This window comes from Hordeum vulgare, chromosome 7H, assembly GCF_904849725.1.
Source record: "Hordeum vulgare subsp. vulgare chromosome 7H, MorexV3_pseudomolecules_assembly, whole genome shotgun sequence".
In the NCBI taxonomy this organism is placed as follows: Eukaryota; Viridiplantae; Streptophyta; class Magnoliopsida; order Poales; family Poaceae; genus Hordeum; species Hordeum vulgare.
The window spans coordinates 26,517,437-26,536,344 of record NC_058524.1 but is presented as its reverse complement, the minus strand read 5'-3'; the positions used below and the strand labels follow the sequence as shown (position 1 = coordinate 26,536,344).

Below are 18,908 nucleotides of genomic sequence, written 5' to 3'. Positions count from 1 at the left end.
GGGTTGCCCCCCCGGTGAACTCCCGGAACCCATTCGTCATTCCCGGTACATTCCCGGTAACTCCGAAAACCTTCCGGTAATCAAATGAGGTCATCCTATATATCAATCTTCGTTTCCAGACCATTCCGGAAACCCTCGTGACGTCCGTGATCTCATCCGGGACTCCGAACAACATTCGGTAACCAACCATATAACTCAAATACGCATAAAACAACGTCGAACCTTAAGTGTGCAGACCCTGCGGGTTCGAGAACTATGTAGACATGACCCGAGAGACTCCTCGGTCAATATCCAATAGCGGGACCTGGATGCCCATATTGGATCCTACATATTCTACGAAGATCTTATCGTTTGAACCTCAGTGCCAAGGATTCATATAATCCCGTATGTCATTCCCTTTGTCCTTCGGTATGTTACTTGCCCGAGATTCGATCGTCAGTATCCGCATACCTATTTCAATCTCGTTTACCGGCAAGTCTCTTTGCTCATTCCGTAATACAAGATCCTGCAACTTACACTAAGTTACATTGCTTGCAAGGCTTGTGTGTGATGTTGTATTACCGAGTGGGCCCCGAGATACCTCCCCGTCACACGGAGTGACAAATCCCAGTCTTGATCCATACTAACTCAACTAACACCTTCGGAGATACCTGTAGAGCATATTTATAGTCACCCAGTTACGTTGCGACGTTTGATACACACAAAGCATTCCTCCGGTGTCAGTGAGTTATATGATTTCATGGTCATAGGAATAAATACTTGACACGCAGAAAACGGTAGCAACGAAATGACACGATCAACATGCTACGTCTATTAGTTTGGGTCTAGTCCATCACGTGATTCTCCTAATGACGTGATCCAGTTATCAAGCAACAACACCTTGTTCATAATCAGAAGACACTGACTATCATTGATCAACTGGCTAGCCAACTAGAGGCATGCTAGGGACGGTGTTTTGTCTATGTATCCACACATGTAAATGAGTCTTCATTCAATACAATTATAGCATGGATAATAAACTATTATCTTGATACAGGAATTATAATAATAACCATATTTATTATTGCCTCTAGGGCATAATTCCAACATTCGAGTGGACAGACGAAGCCCAAATCGCATTCGACGACCTCAAAGTCCTACTTTCCACCTAGCCGGTTCTTACCGCTCCGCTCAGTAAAGAACCCCTTCTTCTGTACATCGCGGCTACAAATCAAGTCGTCAGCACTGTTCTCACAGTCGAACGGGAAGAAGAAGGCAAAGCATACAAGGTTCAGCGGCCAGTGTATTATGTCCCCGAAGTCCTGACTCCTTCCAAGCAGAGGTATCCCCATTATCAAAAACTTATCTACGGGATTTATATGACTGCGAAGAAGGTGGCTCATTATTTACGAGACCACTCAGTGTCCGTCGTTTCTGATGCTCCGTTGTCGGAAATCCTTCACAATCGGGACGCATCGGGCCGAGTGGTGAAGTGGGCAATGGAGATGTTATACTCCGACATCAGGTTCGAGGCCAATAAAGCTATAAAGTCTCAAGCTCTGGCTGACTTCATAGCAGAATGGGTAGAACAACAGCAACCGACCCACATCTACTCGGCTCATTGGACAATGTTCTTCGATGGGTCCAAGATGTTGAATGGCTCCGGCGCTGGTGTTGTGATCATATCACCAAAGGGTGACAAACTCAAGTAAATGTTACAGATACACTTTGATTCCTCAGACAACGAGGCAGAGTATGAAGCTCTCCTTTATGGACTGCGCATGGCCATCGCACTCGGAGTCCGTCGCCTGATGGTCTATAGCGATTCGGATTTGGTGGTTAATCAAGTGATGAAGGAGTGGGATGTCAGGAACCCCACCATGACCACATACTGCAATGCTGTGAGGAAGCTCGAGATAAAGTTTGAAGGTCTGGAACTCCACCATGTTCCGCGACTGAAAAACCAAGCAGCTGATGAGTTGGCAAAACTTGGATCCACTCGGAGACCAGTCCCGAGTGATGTCTGCCTCGAGCACCTCCACCTTCCGTCAGTTAAAGAAGATCCTTTCACAGAGGAACCAGTACAACCAAAGAGCTCGACAGATCCGACTGAAGTCGAATTCCCTGTTGTGGTTGATTTGATCATGGAGATTCTTGCTATCATCCCCGATTGGACTGTGCCGTTTATTGCATACATCCTGAGGCAAGAATTACGAGAAGACGAAGTCCAAGCAAGACAGATCGTCCGCAGGTCAAAGTCGTTCACTGTCATTGATGGCCAGTTGTACAAAGAAAGCGTTTCAGGCGTCCATCAACCATGCATCTCCCCTGAGGAGGGACAGTTAATCCTGGAAGTAATTCACTCGGGAACCTGCAGTCATCACGCCTCCTCAAGGGCAATCGTCGCCAAAGCATTCAGAGCTGGCTTCTTTTGGCTGCAGGCGAATGAAATGGCGAAAGATATGGTCAACCAATGTGAAGGCTGACAGTTCTACTCTAACAAGTCCCACAAACCAACATCTGTGTTGAAGACAATCCCACTTGTTTGGCTGTTTGCAGTATGGGGATTAGATACAGTCGGTCCATTCAGGACAGGCCAAGGGGGATTCACACATCTGTTGGTGGCAGTCGACAAGTTCACAAAGTGGATTGAAGCCAAGCCCATCAAAAAGCTCGACGCCCTTACGGCCATCAAGTTTGTCTGGGACATCATCTCCAGATTCGGGGTACCTGACAGCATAATCACTGCCAATGGAACAAACTTTGACTCGGACAGATTCAAAAGTTTCTGTACAGGCCAAGGTATCCGAGTGGATTTTGCATCTGTGGCGCATCCCCAAACAAACGGGCAAGCAGAGCGGGCGAATGGACTTATTCTGCAAGGTTTGAAGCCTCGACTCCTGCGAGAAGTGGGGCATGCCGCCGGCGCATGGGTCACCGAGCTGCCTACGGTGCTTTGGGGTCTCCGCACAACCCCAAATAGATCTACAGGGCGATCCCCGTTCTTCCTCGTTTACGGAGCTGAGGCAGTCCTTCCGAGTGACTTGCTTCACAACGCTCCACGAGTTGAACTCTTCTCCGAAGCTGAAGCAGAGCAAGCAAGGCAAGACGGAGTGGATCTTCTAGAGGAGGAGAGCGAGATGGCACTGACTCGCTCAACCATTTATCAGCAAGACCTGCGGCGTTTTCACGTGCGACACGTCAGGAGTCGTACATTCCAAGCAGGCGACCTGGTGCTCCGAGTGGATCAACAGAGACCTCACAAGTTGGCTCCCGCCTGGGAAGGACCCTTCATCATCTCCAAGGTGCTGAACAACGGAGCATATCGACTCTACAACCTCGACAGGGAAACAGACGAGCCGCGAGCATGGAACAGAGATCTCCTCAAGCGCTTCTACACGTGACCGTCGACTGAAGCAATGTAAAGAAAAAGTATCGTTGAAGTAATACAAAGCAGATTGAGTTTTTGCAGATTCAAAATTCTTCCGCGGTCGCAGACTCCAGTCTCAAAAAAAAACTTAGCTGCGATCAAGAATCTCCTAAGTACAAACTATCTCCGAGTGTGCACCAAATGTCGCACTCGGGGACTTAGCTGCGATCAAGAATCGCCTAAGTATGAACTTTCTCCGAGTGTGCACTAAACGTCGCACTCGGGGACTTAGCTGCGATCAAGAATCGCCTAAGTACAAGTTTTCTCCGAGTGTGCACTAAACGTCGCACTCGGGGACTTAGCTGCGATCAAGAATCGCCTAAGTACGAACTTTCTCTGAGTGTGCACTAAACGTCGCACTCGGGGACTTAGCTGCGATCAAGAATCACCTAAGTACAAACTTTCTTCGAGTGTGCACTAAACGTCGCACTCGAGGACTTAGCTGCGATCAAGAATCGCCTAAGTATGAACTTTCTCCGAGTGTGCACTAAACGTCGCACTCGGGGACTTAGCTGCAATCAAGAATCGCCTAAGTACAAGTTTTCTCCGAGTGTGCACTAAACGTCGCACTCGGGGACTTAGCTGCGATCAAGAATCGCCTAAGTACGAACTTTCTCTGAGTGTGCACTAAACGTCGCACTCGGGGACTTAGTTGCGATCAAGAATCACCTAAGTACAAACTTTCTCCGAGTGTGCACCAAATGTCGGACTCGGGGACATAGCTGCGATCAAGAATCACCTAAGTACGAACTTTCTCCGAGTGTGCACTAAATGTCGCACTCGGGGACTTAGCTGCGATCAAGAATCGCCTAAGTACAAGTTTTCTCCGAGTGTGCACTAAACGTCGCACTCGGGGACTTAGCTGTGATCAAGAATCGCCTAAGTACGAACTTTCTCCGAGTGTGCACTAAACGTTGCACTCGGGGACTTAGCTGCGATCAAGAATCGCCTAAGTATAAACTTTCTCCGAGTATGCACTAAACGTCGCACTCGAGGACTTAGCTACGATCAAGAATCGCCTAAGTACAAACTTTCTCCGAGTGTGCACTAAAACGTCGCACTCGGGGACTTAGTCGCGATCCAGAATCGCCTAAGTACTAACTTTCTCCGAATGTGCACTAAACGTCGCACTCGGGGACTTGTCTGCGATCAAGAATTGCCTAAATAAAAAGCTTCCTTTGAGTGTATCCTACAGATCCACTCGGAGACCCAGCAGACCCTCGTTGAAGCTCATGTAGATGTCAAGACAACTGACAATTACATGAGTAGCAGAACCTCATTGAGGCTCATGTAGATGACAAGACAACTGACAATTACATGAGTAACAACTCGCTCTGAGTACGACCTTACAGTCGCACTCGAAGACTTAGCCACGATCACGTATCGCCTAAGTACACAATTGCCTTCGAGTGTATCCTATAGATCCACTCGGAGACCCAGCAGACCCTCACTGAGGCTCATGCAGATGTCAAGACAACTGACAATTACATACTCCGCGTGTTTGCCATTGGCTTCACCAAGAAACGCCAAACAAAAACCACGAGCCAAAATCGGGTCAACAACTCTTTGGCAAAGGAAGAGCAAAAGATTCGATTCAAATTCAAAGTTCGTCTAAAGATAGTTGGTTCGGTGTAGATCAAGCTTATCCACACCGAACCACGAATGTGACGACCAACAGCAGTGGCCAAAGTTTCATACAACTAACACTCGGCATACCGAGGTAAAAGTTTTCTCAAGAGTCATCAGGACTGGCACTGGGACTGGCAGGCTCCACGAAAGTGTCGAGGTCGATCGTAATGCGAGTGGCGCTCTCAAGGAAGGTCTCCATGAAATCTTCGAATCGAAGCTTCTTGGTGTTTGCGACCTGCAACGCCTTCAGCTTCTCTTCGCGAGCCTCCTTGCAGTGCACTCGGACCAGCGACAGTGCCACGTCCGCACCACAGCGAGCCGCAGACTTCTTCCACGCCTGCACTCGGTTCGGGACCCCCTCCAGCCGAGTCATCAAACCTTCCATCTCTTGCCGAGACTCGTCTTCGGGCCATAGCTCCTTGTTCATTCGGCCGACGACCTCTCTCAGTCGACCAATGAAAGGTCCCACTTTACCCAGGCGAATGTGCGCTCGGAGCATGTCTCGATTGGCGTCGTCGCCGAGTGGAATGTTCGGAATAACCGACCACTCCACGTCAGCTACTTCAGCCTCAGCGTCCATACAAAATTCTGCAAAGACAAGACGAGCAGCAAGTAAGCGCAGAATGAACTACACAGTCAACAAACACTCCGAAAAATAGAACTTACCACCGAGAAGCGCAATCATCTGCCTTGTCCAGTCACTCGCGTACTTCTCCTATGCTATGCACCGCCTGTTCATCACCTGCATCTGTCCCATCAGCTCAGTTCTTTGTTTCCCCATTTTCTCCACTTCGGCCACCAATGCCTTGTTTGCCTCACGGGACTCCTCCAAGGACTTCTCTCAGTCAGCCAGAACACCCTTCATACCAGCCAAGGCAAGCATTGCTGCATCCAGTTCCGCAGCAAACTGAATCTTTTCGGCTCTCAAATTTTCGTACGCTGATCCCATCTCGCAAGTCTTCTGCAAGTCAGCGCGAAGAGACGATCAGGCAAATTCAACAAAGACAACAATACAAACTCCAAGTTCTTCAGACCCCTGCTGACGCAAGCAGCCGACAACGGTCTCGGGGACTACACCCAGTGGGTTCACTAAGAGTGACCCCACTGGCATGACGCTCAAACAGGTCCGCCCTATTGAGATACATAACAAAAAACAAGCCTATGAGGCTACTACTACCCGACCTGAGTAAAATTACTCTCGGGGACTAATCCAGTAGGTGCACTCGGAATGCTCCCACCGGTAACATTCGAACAGATTAGTTTTGATCTGATCAAGTTAAAAGAAAATTTATATAAAGACAACTGCCGGTGCAAGCACTCGACAGAAGTCTCGGGGAATACACCCACTGGGTTCACTAAGAGTGAACCCACCGCAAACTAATCATTCTGTATCCGAGTATCTGGCTTAAACACCCACTGGGTTACAAGGGGAAAGCAAATACTTACTAGCCCACTTACTCGGATATCGTCCCGGAGTTCCAAGCTTCGCTTGTACACAGACGCGATGGAGTCGTACGCTCTCTTGGCATCACCCGCCATCAACTCCGCCTGCACCATGGCCTCCTTGGCAGCTCCCACCTGATCATTCGGGAGGTGCCAGGCGTCGTACTGAACAGTCGACGGACCTGGCGCCACAAGAGATTCCTTGGGCATCCCAAGTCCTGCTCCAGTCGGTTCAGCAGCGATAAGCGCCGTTTCAGTCGACGGCATCGTCTCGGTTGGCGGAGCGTCCATGGCGGGGGTAGTAACAGACGGAACAGCCTCAAGGACAAGCGCCGCAGCTTGCTCGGACCTCTTCTGGTCGTCGTCCTCCACATGGATCACCTCTGAAGGAAGCCCGACCAAACGACGTGAGACCACAGAAAAAAGGGCAAGACTAAAGACGGAATTCGCGAAACAATAATGTAAGCTCTCGGAGTCGCCACGACATACCTTGCTGGGACGTGACAACATTGTCCGTATCCATGGGATCGTCTTCCTGGCGCGGCACAGAAGTGACGGAGGTGGCAGCTTTGTCAAGGTAAATTCATTCGACCGATAAGCATGAGTTCAATCAAATACTGGAAGAAGATGGAAGAACAATGCACTCACGCTGAGGCGACGGGAACGGCGATCCTCATTCGCGACAAAGCCTTCCGAGGCTTGGATCCACTCGGTTTGGCCACCTTAGGGGGCTGGCCCGCGGGCGCAGCAGCAGAGTCCCTGGTCCTCTTTGTGCTCCGAGCACTCGGAACCACGGGAGCAGCTGGCGAGGCACTCGGAACCACAGGAGCAGCTGGCGGGGCAGTCGAGGCCGCTGGAGGAGCCGACGGAGCCACGGGTTCGTGGCAGCGTTTGGTTTGAGGCTTTGGAGGTGGGTGTGGCGAGTTATGTTCCTCATTTTGCTCCTCTTCTTCTTCGGACTCCTCCTCCGTCTCCCCACTATCGGAGACGTACTCGACGCTCTCCACGATGCCCTCCTGGCTACCTTCCTCCTCCTCGGCCAGATTCCCGTTCGAGACAGGAGAAAACCAGTTGGTCCACGCCTGCACGAGATACAGTCGACAACATCAGACGTCAGACAGTAATACAAGAAAAAGCGATAAATCTAAGACAATTGGGTGCACTCGACAAGTTATACTCACCTCATTCGGAGGAGGGTTGTCCACGTGGAAGGGCTTCACTCGTCGGGCTCCTCTGGGATTATCGCAGGCGCCTGTGATGTTGAGGACCCACGACGCCACCAGCTCCCCGGTCACGCACTCGGGGTTAGTCCGAGTGGAGTCCTCAGGCCCCGTGTAGTGCCACATGGCGTGGTGTCGAGCTTGCAGGGGTTGGATACGCCGACACAGAAAAACCTCCAGCAAATCTATGCCAGTGACTCCCTTTCGGACGACCTCTACAAGCGCATCCACCAGAGGCTGGATCTGGATCTTCCCCATCTTCGTGAGCGCAAGCTGCCTAGGCGGAGCCGGTCGATCTAAGCTAAAAGGTGGTAGTCGAGTGGTGGCATTCGGGCTAGCAACATCCTGGCAGTAAAACCAAGTCGACTGCCAGTTCCTAACGGATTCAGACAACTGAACAGCAGGATAGCTACTTTTACTTTTCTTTTGGAAGCCTAAGCCTCCGCAGAGCTGGAGGAGGTGAGTTTTGTCATCCGACTGGCTCGGCCTTTTGATGGTTTGAGATCTAGCAGAGAAGATGTGCTTAAAAAGCCCCCAATGAGGAGGACAACCGATAAAACACTCGCACAGCACGACGAAGGCAGAGAGATGGGCTATTGCATTGGGAGGAAAATGGTGGAGCTGCGCCCCGAAGTGGTTCAATATACCTCTGAAGAAGGGATGAGGAGGTAGAGAAAAGCCTCGATGCACGTGACTGCGCAACAAGACGCGCTCCCCCTCCTGGGGCGCCGGCTCGGTCTCTCCCTCCGCCGGCAACCTCCACGTCTTGTGCTCGATCATGCCGTGCTCCACCAGCTCCAGCATGTCCTCCTCTGTCACCGTGGAGGGGAGGAAATCCCCCTGGATCCAACCCGCCGGCAGTGCTCGCTGCCGCCGCTGAGCAGGAGCCGCCGCCTTCCCCTTCTTCTTCCGCGCCTCGAGCTTGCTCGTCTGCCCCTTTGTCATGGTGGAGGCTGCAGACCCACGGAGGAGAAGGAGAAGGAAAGAGCTTGAGATGCGCAGGAAGTGGCGAGAGAAGCGGGGCAAGTGCAACGAAAAACCCTCGCTGTAGAGGTTTAAATAAGGTTCCGACTGGGTCACTAGCAGGTGGCCCCGAAATCTTATCCCCCGACCAGTCGTTGTGATATTAGTGGAGGAGATGAAGGCGCGGAAATCGAGGCGGTAGATACTACTCGATTACGATGTCGTCACCCCCGCCGAGCGCGCGGCAACCGAAATTTGAGGGTCCGGAAAATCCGCCGCTGTCAGTTGACTAGTCACGTCAAAAGATACCACGGAAGCACTCGGTCCCTGACGGTTCGTTTCACAAATACATCCACTCGGATCACTGGTCAAGAAGATAAAATGGATCGAAGCAAACAACGCCAAAGTCGCATCCGTACCAGTCGGATCCGTACTCCAAGCATCGCTTCGTCGTTTCAACCCCAATCCACTCGGGGACTAATGATGGGGTTATAGTCCTAGTGTAGGGTCATAGGCCTGCCCTGTGGGGCCTACCCAAGGACTACCCTTCATAAAGGACAAGGCCCTTAGTCAGTTCCGACTGAATTAAGGACTTCCCATCATCCAGTCGGTGACGATTCCCCCATCATCCAATCGGAGATGAGCATTCGGAGCGTATCAAGCTTATCGACTGGATTCCACTCTGTACATCGTAACCCCCCTGGAGGGCAACGGTCGTACGTTTCCATATACCTTTATTAGCATTTAAGACATACGTTACCTGTAACGGATGCAGTTATTCACCACTACTCCACCCCTGCGCACCGAACCGTTGTGAAGGGTAGCGCACTCTATATAAGCCGCCCTTCCCCACTGGTGCAGGGGTGAGGAATTCACTGTAATCCATATTCCACTCGACAACAAGCTCCCAAGAGCACTGAGACTTAGGGCTTTTACCTCCACCATAGAGGGGCCCGGACTCATACAACCTCGTCGTAGCTAAGGCTCTGCCCATCCTTTCGTACCCTACACATCTACTGTCAGACTTATACCCACGACAGATGGTATGATCTCTCCTACTCAAAGTGTGTTCAATCCAGGAAAATTAACCTGATGCATTCATCGCATTTGAATGTATGTGTTCTTTGAGTGTGTTAAAAACTCCTCATGTGGATTTTTGTGCTTATAAGTTAGATCTTGGTAAAACTTATGATAATGTGGATTACAATTCCTTGAAGAGTATGCTTGGAGCATTTGGTTTTGCACCGGTACAGATCAATTTGATTATGATGTGTGTTACATTGGTGAAATTCTTGGTATGTTTTAATGGTCAACAGATGGATTCTTTCTCCCCTACTCACAGAATTAGTCAAGAGGATCTCTGTTGTTCACCGACGACAGCCCGCTTTTCTTTAACATAACCTTATCAAACATTGACAATTAAAAACATATTAACAAATTATTAATAGGGAATGGGTCAGTTGTTGAGTTTTGACAAGTTTTCTACTATAATTTCTAAGAGTTGTGGCTTGGAAATCAAGCGATCATTATGGTTATTTCCCTGACATGTGGTTTCCCTGACAAAAAATCTAGTCTTACTAGTGCCTTAAGAAAGAATGAGGGTGGTAAGTTTCAGTCCATCAAAGACAAAGCTCTGAAAACGCTTTCTGATTTGATTAAAAATGTGCTTTTAGTGGGCGAGTGAGATCCAGATGGAATTAGTTATTCATGCTCTTCAGGTCTTTGTAATGGGCATATTTAACTTTCGTTCATCTCTTCATGATGAGTTATCCCAGATTATTTGGAACTTTTGGTTGGTAGATTAAGAGAGAAAAGAAAAACACATTGGCTGGCTTGAGATGAACTGACAAGACAAAAAAGAGAGTGAGGTAAGGATTTTCATGATCATAGGCTTTGTAATAAGGCTCTATTGGCTTAACAAGCTTGGCATTTATTGATAAATCTAGATTCAGATAGTGCAAAGCTGATAAAGGCAAAATATTATCCACAAGGCCATCTTCTTGACATAGTTTTCCGCAGTCAACTTTGGTGATTTGTCAAGGTATTATGTGTGGTCTTGAACTCCAAAAAAAAAAGGGTTATCTCAAGAATTTATGAGGATATAGTATAAATATTTGGAGATATAACTGGCCGCCTAGGATGTACGGACTAATAATTTCAGCAAAAATGAATAAAACCTGTGTCGAAATCGTTGTTTCAGGTATTCATGAAATTTAACCAGCCACTTGTTCTACCACCATGACGCCGATGAGATTTTAAAGGTGTGTATTCAATCCTCGGGTGAGTGTGAGTTTATTGCATGGTACTATTGTTCTCCATTGAAAGCATGTATAATCTGGCGATTAATCTCGAGGAGCGGAAGCAGGAGTGCATGCATTCTAGTGGAGGTTCCAATGAGAACAGGAGGCTTTGGAATGCCATATGGAAGGCCAATATCGTCCCTTAGAAGATCATAACTTCTATGTGGCGGGCGACATCTAATTGCTTGACGGTACAGGTTAATAGGGTCAAGCATCATGTGGCTACTTCGGATGTATACTCTAATTTTGGAATGGAGGAGGAAACTTCGGATGTATACTCTAATTTCCGCCTCTATTACCTCTCTGATTGACCATCTGAATTGATACGCCGATTCTTCAACAGATGCATGAAGACACTACAAGATATCTCATCAGTCGTGGATAGCTATGCGTCTTTTTCCCACCGTGCATACGCAACGACATCATGACAACAATCTCACCCAGCAGTGCAGGGCACGACGCTGCCCACAAGTAAACAAGTTTTTTTGTCAAACAAAAAGAGGAGCTGGCCGGGTTCGGAAGGACCCTAGTAGTTACTTATTTGTTGGAGAAGTAAACAAGTCGAATGGCAGTTGAAAAAGTAGCAATCTGTGATGGTAACAGCGATGGACCGCAGAATTGTGGATGGCCTAGAACGGTGCCGTATCATGTAATGTAAAGACGTAATTGCGCTGGACAATTTCTGGTTTTTTTTTTCTGAAGGAAGACTAGTCTTACGCTGACATACTCAAGATCCATCCATATCCATTAGAGAAGAATAATTCCAGCACGTTCTTATATCATTTCAGCAGTCTCAACGGCACTATTTTCATACACCAACTGCACAACGACTTTCTTGGCACAACCACCACACCGTTTAAAGTCTAGCCCATGATCACCAACGAAGCGAAACTTTGTTAGCCTATGATTCATCAGTCATACTACTGACCTTCTTCTGTCCAAGAAACTATGCCGGCCCTTCTTCTTCTCATACTACTCCTATTGTTGAGCCGGGACGGCGAGGTGGCCTCGTCGTCAGACGGTGGCCAGTTCTCATACCAAGGCTTCGCCGGCGCCAACCTTACCCTGGACGGCCTCGCCGTCGTCATGCCGAGCGGCCTGCTCGCGCTCACCAACTTCACGCAGCAGACAAAGGCCCACGCCTTCCACCCCGCCCCGCTCCGCTTCCTCAACAACAACAACACCGCCGTCTCCTTCTCAACATCCTTCGTGTTCGCCATCGTGTCGGGGTACGACGGTCTGAGCGACCACGGGTTCGCCTTTGTCGTCGCCCCGACCACCAACTTCACCACCGCGGGCGCCGGGCAGTACCTTGGCCTCCTCAACACCACCAACGGCACGCCCAGCGCCCCCATCTTGGCCGTCGAGCTGGACACCATCGTGAACCCTGAGTTCCAAGACATCAATAGCAACCACGTGGGCATCGACGTCAACAGCCTCGTGTCGCGGCAGGCCCGGCCGGCTGGCTACTACGACGACGACCGCGGCGGCGCCTTGCAGGGCCTGACACTTAACAGCCGCAAGCCCATGCAGGTGTGGGTGGATTACGACGGCCAGGCCAAGCAACTGGAGGTGACACTAGCCCCCGTGCATGTGCCAAAGCCAAGGAAGCCTCTCCTATCCGAAGCCATCGATCTCTCCACTCTCATGGCGGACGCCATGTACGTCGGCTTCTCGGCGTCGTCGGGAGTTGTCTCGGCGCACCACTACCTGCTCGGATGGAGCTTCAGCTTGGGCGGGTCTGCCCCGCCGCTTGATTTCTCCAAGCTTCCTGCCCTGCCACGCCTTGGTCCCAAGCCTCGCTCCAAGGTACTCGACATCGTGTTGCCGCTGGCCAGCGCGTTGCTCGTCGCAACGGCGCTGGCTGCGGTCTTCTTCTTTCTGTGGCGTCGGCGCCGGTTTGCGGAGGTGCGTGAAGGCTGGGAAGACGAGTTCGGCCCCCACCGATATGCATACAAGGACCTGCATCGTGCCACGCATGGGTTCACGGAGAGGAATTTACTGGGCGTCGGAGGGTTCGGGAGAGTGTACAAAGGTCGGCTTTCCGCATCCAATTTGGAGATCGCGGTGAAGAGGGTGTCGCACGAATCAAGGCAGGGACTGCGGGAGTTCGTTGCCGAGGTCGCCAGCATTGGCCGTCTCCGGCACCGGAATCTCGTGCAGTTACTAGGCTACTGCCGGCGCAAGGACGAGCTCCTCCTGGTTTATGACTACATGTCAAATGGCAGCCTTGACAAGCACTTGCACGATCCAAACATGCCAACCGTAACCTGGCCCGAAAGATTCTCGATCATCAAGGGGGTGGCATCGGGCGTGCTGTATCTCCACCAGGATTGGGAAAAGGTTGTCATCCACAGAGATATCAAGGCCAGCAATGTGCTCTTGGATGAAAACATGAATGGATGCCTTGGCGATTTTGGCCTAGCAAGGTTATACGATCATGGAACCGTTGCTCAAACAACCCGTGTCGTTGGCACCATGGGATACCTTGCACCAGAGCTTGTGCGTACCGGGAGGGCGACACCCTTAACCGACGTGTTTGCTTTCGGTGTGTTTCTTCTAGAGGTTGCATGTGGGCAACGACCGATCGAGCGTGCCCAGCGAGACAGCCGTGTAGTGATGATTGATTGGGTGCTTGAGCACCACCGCAGTGGATCTTTACTCCAGGCGGTGGATCCACGACTAGCAGGGAAGTTTGACACAGAGGAGGTTACCCTCGTGCTGCAACTAGGTTTGTTGTGCTCGCACCCATTGCCTGATGCAAGGCCTAGTATGCGGAAGGTTACGCAATACCTAGATCGTGGGCAATCTGTTCCTGACCTGTCACCGACGTACATGAGCTACAGTATGTTGGTGATGATGCAAAACGAGGGCTTCGATTCGTATGTTATGTCGTACGCTCCATCGGAGCCTAGCTGTACAACGGTGTCTTATGGGTCTTCGATGACGGTTCTCGCTGAGGGCAGATGAATTGTCCGCATGTATACACAGTGCTTATCTTTTACTCCGTATGTTCTTTTTGGAAAAGCTTATCTTCAAGGGCCGGTAAAAATTAATCGGTGGTCCTAGATTTTCTTTTTAAAATAATTTGTAAACCTAGCTAGATCGAACTGCCTCATTTAGCTGAGTCTAGTTGAGTAATAGAATTGACACACACCGTTGGGCACAATGTTCAGGCTGGATAGAAACTCATGAAACAATGACGTAGGTAGTCCCTTAGTGAACAAGTCGACGAACTGAGAACTGGAGGATACATGGAGTACGCGAGCTTCCCCAAGCGCTACACGATCTCGAACAACATGAATATCAATCTCGATATGCTCCGTGCGTTGGTGTTACACCGGGTTGAAAGCGAGGTAGGAGGTGCTGATATTATCACAGTACACAATGGTTGGACGGGATGGCGGACGGCAAAGTTCGTGTGGTAGTTGGCGATGCCAACATGATTCGGCGACGGAATTTGCAACGCCGCGGTACTCCGCTTCTGCACTGGAGCGGGACACGGTGGGCTGCCGTTTAGAAGACCATGACACCAAATTATGTCCAAGGAACACACATAACCCGGAGGTGGACTTCCGTGTGTCGGGGCACCCGGCCCAATCGGCCCAAATTTTGTATAGAGTTGTAGACCATAGTGTGACGTCCCCTTTAAATACCGAAGCACTCGTTTGATGAGCTGCATGTGAGAGTCCCGGGGAGCATGCATGAAGAGGCAAATTTGCTGAACCGCATAGGGATGTCGAGGCGAGTTAGGGTGAGGTATTGTAGTGCTCGCGCCAAACTATGGTATAGGGTTCGTTGAGACAGAAGGGCGCCTGCAGTAGCAGGAGGGGAACAGAAGTGACGCTCACCAGCGTTGTCGGGGAGCGGGCGGCGGTGAGCTCAGTGACGCGCGAGGCTAGGGGAGAAGAAGACGACGAGGTCCGACGATGGCGGCCGTCAGTGACGAGCAGCCACGGGCGTCGTCGAGGTGGGGGGTGATGTCTACTACGCAACCTTCTCCTTGTAGACGTTGTTGGACCTTCAAGTGCAGAGGTTTGTAGGACAGTAGCAATTTTCCCTCAAGTGGGTGACCTAAGGTTTATCAATCCGCGGGAGGCGTAGGATGAAGATGGTCTCTCTCAAGCAACCCTGCAACCAAATAACAAAGAGTCTCGTGTGTCCCCAACACACCCAATACAATGGTAAGTTGTATAGGTGCACTAGTTCGGCGAAGAGATGGTGATACAAGTGCAATATGGATAATAGATATAAGATTTTGTAATCTGAAAATATAAAAACAGCAAGGTAATTAATAATAAAAGTGAGCACGAACGGTATTGCAATGCGTGGAAACAAGGCCTAGGGATCATACTTTCACTAGTAGAGGTTCTCTCAACAATGATAACATAACTGGATCATATGCCTAGCCCTCAACATGCAACAAAGAGTCACTCCAAAGTCACTAATAGCGGAGAACAAATGAAGAGATTATTGTCGGGTACGAAACCACCACAAAGTTATTCTTTCTAATCGATCTATTCAAGAGTCCGTAGTAAAATAACACGAAGCTATTCTTTCCGTTCAATCTATCCTAGAGTACGTACTAGAATAAAACCTTAAGACACACATCAACAAAGACCCTAATGTCACCTAGATACTCCGTTGTCACCTCAAGTATCCGTGGGCATGATTATACGATATGCATCACACAATCTCAGAATCATCTATTCAACCAACACATAGAACTTCAAAGAGTGCCCCAAAGTTTCTACCGGAGAGTCAAGAATAAAACGTGTGCCAACCTCTATGCATAGATTCCCAATATCACGAAACCCGCAAGTTGATCACCAAAACATACATCAAGTACTCACATGAATATCCCATTGTCACCACAGATAGACACGTGCAAGACATACATCAAGTGTTCTCAATTCCTTAAAGACTCAATCCGATAAGATAACTTCAAAGGGAAAACTCAATTCATTACAAGAAGGGAGAGGGGGAAGAACATCATAGGATCCAACTATAGTAGCAAAGCCCGCGGTACATCGAGATCATGACATCTCAAGAACACGAGAGAGAGAGAGAGAGAGAGAGAGAGATCAAACACATAGCTACTTGTACATACCCTCAGCCCCAGGGGAGAACTACTTCCTCCTCGTCATGGAGATCGTCGGGATGATGAAGATGGCCACCGAAGATGGATTCCCCCTTCGACAGGGTGCCGGAACGGGTTCCTGATTGGTTTTTGGTGGCTCCAGAGGCTTGCGGCGGTGGAACTCCCGATCTAGGTTTATTTCTGGAGGTTTCTGTATTTATAAGACCAGATGGCATCGAGAACAGGTCAGGGGGACCCACGAGGGAGTCACGAGCCCCCCAGGCATGCCCAGAGGGGTGGGCGCGTCTCCCTGGCTCGTTGCTTCCTCGGGACTCCTCTCCAGTATCTTTTTCTTCTGGTATTTTTGATATTTTTCATAAAAAAACACGGCGAAAGTTTTATTCCGTTTGGACTCCGTTTGATATTCCTATCTGAAAAAGGTCAAAAACAACTCAGAGAAGCACCGGATAGCACGAAAGGGATTACTCATGATTGGAGCAAATAAGATGACGACACCAAGCTGAAATGATGAATCTCCAAGAGAATGAACCAAGATTGAGAGAAACACTCCTTCGGATAGCAACCTGAGAATGAGGAGGAGAACACCACCAAGAATTAATGAGACACTCCGGAATAAAGAAGGATGCAAGGTTGAGACAAATAAGAGAATTAATTCAAATTGATCTTGAAGAAGTAATATGACTGATGGAAATCATACTTACGTCATAGTTGAAAAGAATTAATGATCTCCGGGAAAAGATTAAAAGAGACAGGAAAGATCCTCGGAAAGAACCTGTGGGTTATGGGCCCACTCAAGGAAACCACCGTTGGAAAAGATTACTTGGAAGAGAGATATTGCACCGGTATGAAGAGAACTAGATGAGGTTGAGAACCTCGAAATAACTAAAAGAATTGAAAACACGAACCGTGTGAGATATCTTCAACACTCCGGATGAAAAGAGAGGAATGAATAACCAAGATAGGCTGAAAGAATCTCCAACATGAAAAAGAATTACAAGGATAATTAGGATATGATGAACACGGATAGCTGAATTAAATTCACCGGTAAGGACGACAAGAATGAACAAATATGACACGAATCTCCTGAGAATCTTCACAATGAATCACCGGATAGGACATGGAGGAAAAGATAGCAGAATCACAAGAAAGAAAACTCTTGGATAAAATTTGAATCACTGAGAAAAAGGGCGGGAGAGTGGGGAAAAATAAAGACAACTTGGGCTAGATGAGATGAACTCCGGAATAAAATGAGAGAATGATCTTGCAAAATTGGAGAGGATTGAGTTCACTTGGAGAGAAACACACCGGTTGAAAAAGAATTGATACGATGACTCCGGTTGGAAAGAATTGATAAGACGATCTGATTGAGCAAAGAATTTGCATTCACACAAAAATATGAGAACACATGTTAGAAAAGATGTGAAATCACCACTTGACATCGAAGCAACACAAATTTGTTGGAAGATCGTCCTATAAGTAACTACTTGAATTCCCACCTATGAATTCCCTAAATATCTGGTCATGCAATCTGGTACACGGATACAAGGAGTAATATCACACAACTCCTATACTAACCCGTCACGTGTATCACATCCGTCAACACACAACCAGAATCTCGGACCTTCATCTGCAACAGACCCTCGTGATCACAACGATACAAAGTATGGCAGTACTCCCGAACAATCTGCACCAGTACTCGGGACATCGGGGTTATCTCGCCACTACTAGTATTGAAGCAATTACGAACATCCTTCGTTCTGAGATACTAAGAAATCTGAATGATAACGATGTGCTCAAGAATCCCCTGGAGCTCAACTCCCCTGAAACTCAAAGCAGATAGGAGGCACCAAGACAGAACTCCATCACATCGGCATCATATAGATTCCAAAAATATCCGCGTGATCCTAAAATTTTTTTGAGTGAGAAGAGGAGTATAATTAAATTATTACGTCAAGATTCCTCACCGGAGCATAGAAGAGGAGAAAAAGAATCCTACTCTCCGATATATAACTAGACTTAAAGCAGTTTTTTCACTAGACTCGACTCGGCCAAGTTCCATCAATCAAGGGGGCTCCTAGGTCGGTACTGCTCTGATACCAACTTGTCACACCCAAGATGCGACCCTATCCTCAATTTGGCACGAAGGCCTCGTCAGGGATAGAAGCGCATCTCGTCTGTCGCAAGAATGGATATCGTTACAAATACATGTACTGAAAAGAAGAGATATATATATATCGAAGTGGCTTACACTCGCCACAAGCTACATCAGAGTCACAGCAGTACAGTACATAATCATCATGAAGAAGAGCAGGGTCCGACTACGGACGAAAACAAACGAGAAAAGAAGAACGACGTCCATCCTTGCTATCCCAGGCTGCCGGCCTGGAACCCATCCTAGATCGATGATGAAGAAGAAGAAGAAGAAACTGTTGGAAATATGCCCTAGAGGCAATAATAAATTAGTTATTATTATATTTCTTTGTTCATGATAATCGTTTATTATCCATGCTATAATTGTATTGATTGGAAACACAGTGCATGTGTGGATACATAGACAAAACACTGTTCCTAGTAAGCCTCTAGTTGACTAGCTCGTTGATCAAAGATGGTCAAGGTTTCCTGACCATAGGCAAGTGTTGTCACTTGATAACGGGATCACATCATTAGGAGAATCATGTGATGGACTAGACCCAAACTAATAGACGTAGCATGTTGATCGTGTCATTTTGTTGCTACTGTTTTCTGCGTGTCAAGTATCTGTTCCTATGACCATGAGATCATATAACTCACTGACACCAGAGGAATGCTTTGTGTGTATCAAACGTCACAACGTAACTGGGTGA

General features: G+C 48.5%; 1 protein-coding gene across 1 annotated transcript; it reads left to right on the top strand.

The window, feature by feature from the left end:
• The first annotated feature begins 11,855 nt into the window (after positions 1-11,855).
• LOC123413101 (L-type lectin-domain containing receptor kinase SIT2-like) lies at positions 11,856-13,968 on the top strand. Its single transcript, XM_045106050.1, has one exon. It carries the CDS (start codon positions 11,913-11,915, stop codon positions 13,932-13,934), a length of 2,022 nt encoding a protein of 673 aa, XP_044961985.1. The 5' UTR covers positions 11,856-11,912; the 3' UTR covers positions 13,935-13,968.
• The last annotated feature ends 4,940 nt before the right edge of the window (positions 13,969-18,908 follow it).